The following is a 6,671-nucleotide window of genomic DNA, read 5'->3' as shown; positions in this document are numbered from 1 at the left end:
ATGACTCTACATGTTTCGACGTTACAACGTCATCCTCAGGAGTGTAGAGTCGTCAACTTTTTGAAGGCCATAGATAGGCCTAAATAAAATGTTTTTAATTGTGTACCAGATTAACATTGAATATTATTTATGATTTTAAACACTAATAGTTGTGAGAGTTTAGCAATCAGGTGTGAGAGCATAATCTGTGTTCAAAATGCGCAAGTCTCATGCAATGTGTTTCAGAATTGACAGTTTTACAAAAGGATTTAGATCATTTAACGAATTAGGCAAATAAATGTCAAATGTATTTTAATTATAATTAGTGCAAGACAATGCATGTGGGCTATTATAATTTGAATTATAAGTATAATTTGGATGGGAATAACCTTAATAGTGTTATGGAAGAAAAGGATATTGGTGTAATAGTTGATCAGTCTCTAAAGCCATCCAAGTAATACACTGTTGCTAGTGGTAGGACAAGTAGGATTTTAGGTTGTATCTACAGAAATATTTAATACAAGCCTAAAGAGGTTATAATTTCATTGTGCAGGTCACTGGTTACGCCATATTTGGAATACTGCATTCAGTATTAGGCTCCTTACCTTAGGGAGGACATTGAATTGTTGGAAAAGGTTCAGAGAAGGGTTACTAGAATGGTGCCTGCGATGCAGGGGTTGTCATATGAGGAGAGGCTGAAATCTCTCAAATTGTCTTATCTTGAAAAAAGAAGAGTTAGAGGGGTCTGATTGAGGTGTTTAAGATTGTAAAAGAAATTGATAGTGTTGATGTATCATGTTTTTTTATATTTAATGATGAGAATAGTAGGACTAAGGGGACACAAATATAAATTTTGGAAGGTAGGAGTCATCTTCTGCTAAGACAGTTTGATTTACCTATCAGGGTGGTTGGCTTTTGGAATGGGTTGTCTTCAGATGTTGTGGAAGCAGTAAATTTAAGAGAGTTTAAGAAAAAGCTTGATAAATATATGAATGATAAGGGCTAGCTTTGAGGATCTTGTTTTGATATTGTTAGTTTAGTTTAGTGGATAAGACAGCATAGATGGACCAATAGGTCCCTTGTTGTTGCAAAATATTATGTTATGTATGTTAATAATCAATTAACACTACAGAACCTGAAAATAAAACAAAAATACAGGCTCACTGAATAACTAGAAGTTAGTTAGAACTTTCATGGTGGTACTACTAGTAGTAGCGGTTAGTACTAATACTACTAGTTGTAAACTACTATTGCTAATAGTATTAGCCCTACTAAAATTTAGTAAAATGTGATTAGATTGAAATGATATTGATAATATCGGTTATATTTCAAATAACAATGGATAAACGAACTTTTTACTTTTTTTCTGTTAGTCACTGGCAGTGGAATGCGATTAACCTTCGACACAGCACTCGCTCCAGTTTATGTAAACATACATATACATATATATGTGCTAATTAATACTAACAGTAGTAATAATACTTACTCAGTTACTGTAGTAAAGGATGTAGAACTTAGAAGTACTCAAGTAGCAACCATTATAATTTGTAAACAGTTAAAACTAAGTAATTAAAGTTAAAATATTAAAAATACCACTTTTGGACTAATAAAATCTCGAATGAATCATTAAATGGCACAATACATATATCACTGCTGCAATAACACTGACAGAACTGACTATGCAGCTAGCTAACCACTCGCAACTGGTTCTGAACGGCTCAAGTACCAGTCGACCTCGGCAGCCAATGATTCATTGATTGCGATAAAGGTAAATTTCCACTCTAAAGATTAACACAATTTGTCAACAAGTGAAACAGGGAAAACTCTGACAGTGTTACACGTAAATAAAGTTAAATCTCTCTTTCCTACTATGTTATCGCCAAAGCACGATCAATTTTATATATATTAGCTTTAAACATGACGGCGGAAAATTACCGTGATTTTGGAAACTTCCACACATTCGACACTGCGCAATATTTATAAACAATACAGTAATACTAATACTAGTAGTACACAGTGTAACCAGATGATAATACTAGCGACATACTTAAAAAACGTTTCAGAACACAAAATACTGTAATTTGAGAGCACTTCTAAGAATAAAATTCACTTATTTATAGAAAACATGTTTGTAATTATGTTATAAATCGTTACAAAACGACATTATGATCCACAATAGTATATCTTCATCGTGTTAGAACTAGTTGACACAGATACAACTTAGTGGAACAAACGTCATCTCGTTACTGTCATTTATTATTTTATCATTATGTCTGTTTGTTTGTTTGAAGTTAAGCACAAAGCTACACAAAGGGCTATCTGTTATCTGCCCACCACGGGTATCGAAACCCGGTTTCTAGCGTTGTAAGTCCGCAGACATGTCGCTGTGCCACTGGGGGTCATCATTATGTCTCTAAAGCATATTTCTTTTCAACCTGTTTACGATGTCCTTGGAAGCACGCAGAAGTTTATATTATATGATTTTTTTTGTAATGATGTTTTTAAAAAATCTAATATACTGTAATGTATGAAGTCAAGTTTATTTGAATTCAATCATTTTATTTCTAATTACCTAAAGTAAGGATGGCGAAATGCAAAACTTTCAAAGCAATATGAGATATTTAAAAATACTGTTTTGAAAAATTATACTAGAAAAAAAGTAAAAAAAAAAATGGTGAAACCTACTAAAAATAGTACCTTATGCGATCACGCTGCTAGTACACATAATTTCTAAGGGAAGACCTCGTTATTCAGTTGTTATATTCCGCCGCTCTCTGACTACTAACTATCGCCAAAGGTAATCCTGTTTTGGAAGCCCTATCGTGCAGACATACCTCAACAGCGCTAAATCAATATTTCCTCTCACCCAGGCTCATCCAACTTCACCTCTCAAAAATCATGATAGTAATTCAAACGGTTTAATCCCAAACTGAAAGCGGGGGTATCCAGAAAATTTTTTTCTCTTCGCCCCCACACGTGATGTAGGTAAGTTAGAATGTCTCCTAAAGAAGTACAAGTGATGCTGGTGTGTGAATGTGTGTAGTAATGTAGATTTTGCACCTAACAGGCTATGAGTAAACCCTTAAGAAGAAAGATAAAGAACAATCCAACATCATAGAGCTCAATCCCTACCGGTTTAACCTAGTTTAGGTGGCCATAATGTAACACTATCATCTCCAAAACTAAGTTCCCTCATTAATGTAAGTAAGGAAGAGGTGTCTAAATCTATAACACAAACAAGCCCTGTTCAATAATCGACTGAAAATACAGCTAATTTAAGCACGGCAGACATAAGAAGCCTGGATAAAGATTTAGGTATAGAAACACTCAAAAAAGGGCCATTGTTGCCACAAGTATAGATAATAATGATAGTGATGTTGAAATCTAACATGGAGCACTCTGAAAACACACAAATACTAAAAAACAGATACATAAAAAACTCGGACATGGATACACGCGATGATAACAATGGATTCACAACATACACCCAAAAAAAAAAAAATAACATTTGCATAGAAATACATTCAAACAAACTAGCCAGTAACACATAAACATCAACGCCCCAAATATGCTATTATTACACAAAGCATACTGAACACCCACACCAGAACTGGCTAAATAAATCCTACGCATAGTTTCAATTGAATGCTTGGCAAGAAGGGAAGTCCTTGTTAAAGAGACAAACTCAAATACCTAAATAACTCGCTACAAAAATGGCCATAAGGTGCCTTTAAACCAGGAGCATCAAAATCCAGCTACAGGAAGCAAACCTACAGCTAGACCCTTTGTCATGAGGAAGATTCATTACTCTTTCCAGGTCGATCAGATCAAAGAGGCACAAATCAGAATCGATATACAGTACACATAGGTCGAAAGAATCATATCACAAGGAATACATATACCCACAAACCTAATAAAAGTAACAGTCTAGAACACCAACAACATACAAATATACATTAAGGAAGGTGTAATATTTTTGTATCAGCAATACCAGCTAAAAGAAGATAAAATGGCAACTATCACAACGTTATGGACGTGTATTGTGAAGCATTTAAGGCATCTTATGCTATTTTCAAATGCTTCAAGAAAGGAGCAAGAAGGAGAAATATAATTTTATAAAATTCATTTTATGATATACATACATGCAATATGAAGAAAACTGGGCACATCTAATGAATGCATATGAGAAGTTAAGCAACGATGCTTGACCCAGAAAGGACATGTTAAGTATAGACTAAAATGCATTCCAGGCAGAATGGCGAATCAACTGTTTACATCATTTATAAACTGACACCACTGCAGCAGAGAGAAAACTATGAGAAAAGTTTCTATTAATTTCATTACAGATTGAAAACAACTTCCATAAAAGAAATTAGCAAGGAAATCAGAGACTGGTGGAAGATTGATCTGAAGAGCACGAGGAGAAATAGAAGCAAATAGGCTGCCAACTTACCATCTTTGATCATAAACAATTGTTGAATTAGTTTTGGTTTTAGTTTCGAGAATTATGTTGAGTCTGCAAATATTATCCAATTAAGTGACAGATCTACTTGTAGGTTAGATGTGTACACTTCTTGGAAAGTCATATGGATACCAAACTAAATAGTATAAGAAGTCATGTTTTTGGACTGAAAGTCAGTCTCCTGGCTCATGTCAAAAATTGAAACAACCTGCTGCTGGATGAATATGCTGCTTGATCCTGTGCCCAGAACAACATTGAAGATGTCCAACATTTCCTGCTCAAGCTCTATGTAAGTAACTATTGCTATTTCTCAGAATCGAATAATGTTTATTATTAAGATATATCTGAGCAGATTTCAATTATTGGGTTAATTGATAACTTACTGGTAGTAAAGATGTTGCAAAATAAATCACACTTTTTACCTCGAGAGCATAACAAAGTAAAATAAGATTTTATTTCAATCAAAAAGTAATTCCAAGTATCAATATCGTTCGATTGGGCCACCATTGTTCTCACGCACGAGTTTTAATCGATTCGCAAAAGATTTCAGCAGTGCAACAAACACGTCTGTTTTTGTGGATGTCTCTGTGAGCACATCAGTGAGAACACGAATCAAGGTTTCACGTTTGTGTCTCTTGCATTCAGGCAAAGTTTTCAAAATTTCTTCTATGCATTGTTGAACGAAAGCTCTGACTTGAATTCTCTGAGCATGTCTGCGACTAGTTTCTGAGCCATTCTGAAGGCAGCACATGCAACATGAAGCTGAGTTCTAGTAAGCACCATGATTCAAAAGTTTTCACAAAAAATTAATTTTGAAGAGGCAAACACCCAAGAGTGGGTTGATATTCGTGGTTCTACCAGGTGTGATTTATTTTGCAACACCCCCTATTAAGTAATAAGTGGATGTTATAGAAAATTTAATTGAAGAACCTGCTCAGATTGATAAATTCAATAGTTTTAAACAGTGAAACTTTTCAAGGTACCTCTGGTACTTTCGAATAGCCGATTATATTAATACTAGCATATAGTCTGTCAAATGTGATGTGGTAAGTACTACCATCCCACCCTTTAGTATACCCTAACCTCACATTTCATAGCTAACTGAAATAATAAATTTTGCGAAATCAAACTTCACCAGTAAAGAGGTAGAAAAGTGCAGTCGAGGTAGTCAGGCATTGGTAAATTCCTTTGTGAACCAATCAAAATTAGAATCTAGAAAATAGCTTAATTCAGAAATTATTCAAGTTAAAAATTGAATCAATATTTTTACTTACATGATAAATTTTATGCATTTAGCTCTAGGCTAGGTGATCCCACACTACGTATTTACTTTAGATTTATTATATCAACACTCACTACACTTATACGGTTTAATGGCAACCCCTTCATGTCCCTTAATGAGCAGACAGTAATCGAACATTTTATCGGTATAAATACATTTTGGCTTTTATGACTTCTCTTATTTCGAAAAATCAAGCGTGTCGTGACACACACTACCTTTTATATAGATACTGTTTTCAAGTGTTGTTTGTGTTTTGAATCTCATTCTCAGAGTGAATTCTTTAGTCTGACTGTAAATTTCTCGAATTAGTGACTAGTGTGCTCCACTCGCGACTGTAACCTGGAATTGAATAAATCTATTGTGAGCTGGATTTAATCAAACTACCAATAACTAGCCTACATGGTGTCCTGTCACATTTGGTGCAGTCTTCCAGGATTTTTGGAGTAAGTAATGACAGGTTGGTTAGAGTAAAGGAAAAAGTAGAAGTAAGTAAGTCAGTTAAGTGATATAAGTAAAAGTAGTAGGTAAGTAGACATGGCTACTACTCTCATAGATACTACTACTGATGAGAGTGCACATCTTAGAGTTTATAGAAGGACTGATGCAAATCAAGAGATCGCATCAGATCAACCCATTAAATTAGGTCCTAGAGGTAATACAGACTTAACGGGTGCTATATAATTGTTCCACGGTAGACTCGACGAGGGCTGACGCAAGTTATGAGGCTTCATCAGATCAACCCATTAACTCTTTCAGCTTAGGCTCAGTCCCTGGGACCGACCTCGTAACCATTTTGTGTTTGTTATAGTTTTCATGCTAAAACATTTAAATTAGTAAGCGAATGTTAACGAAATTTGGTATATTATCAGTAAATATGCCAATGCTTTTATACACAAAATAATGTTACGTCTCTGGTCGTTAGTTAATTTCCCGTATAATTTCTTTCCG

General features: G+C 34.6%; 2 protein-coding genes across 3 annotated transcripts in view; one reads left to right on the top strand and one right to left on the bottom strand.

Annotated features, from left to right (window-relative positions):
• LOC106470671 (cholinephosphotransferase 1-like) overlaps positions 1-1,934 on the bottom strand; it is a 16,771-nt gene extending 14,837 nt beyond the window's left edge. The window contains exon 1 of one of the 2 annotated variants that reach the window (XM_022399309.1): positions 1,915-1,934. The gene's annotated coding sequence lies outside the window, so the exon portion shown is untranslated. Of the gene's footprint in view, positions 1-1,465; positions 1,891-1,914 lie in introns of those variants that run through there. The other variant, XM_013931236.2, reaches the window with a different exon arrangement.
• A 2,684-nt stretch (positions 1,935-4,618) lies between these two features.
• The window catches only part of LOC111088631, a 30,658-nt gene continuing 28,605 nt past the window's right edge, over positions 4,619-6,671 (top strand). The window contains exon 1 of the mRNA XM_022399314.1: positions 4,619-4,730. Within this exon, the coding sequence (XP_022255022.1) occupies positions 4,630-4,730 (101 nt within the window). The 5' untranslated portion in view covers positions 4,619-4,629. The remainder of the gene's footprint in view (positions 4,731-6,671) is intronic.

Source organism: Limulus polyphemus, unplaced genomic scaffold (genome assembly GCF_000517525.1).
Source record: "Limulus polyphemus unplaced genomic scaffold, Limulus_polyphemus-2.1.2 Scaffold4153, whole genome shotgun sequence".
Taxonomy (NCBI): Eukaryota; Metazoa; Arthropoda; class Merostomata; order Xiphosura; family Limulidae; genus Limulus; species Limulus polyphemus.
Note: the sequence above shows the minus strand (reverse complement) of the source record. Positions and strands in the feature narration are given on the sequence as shown.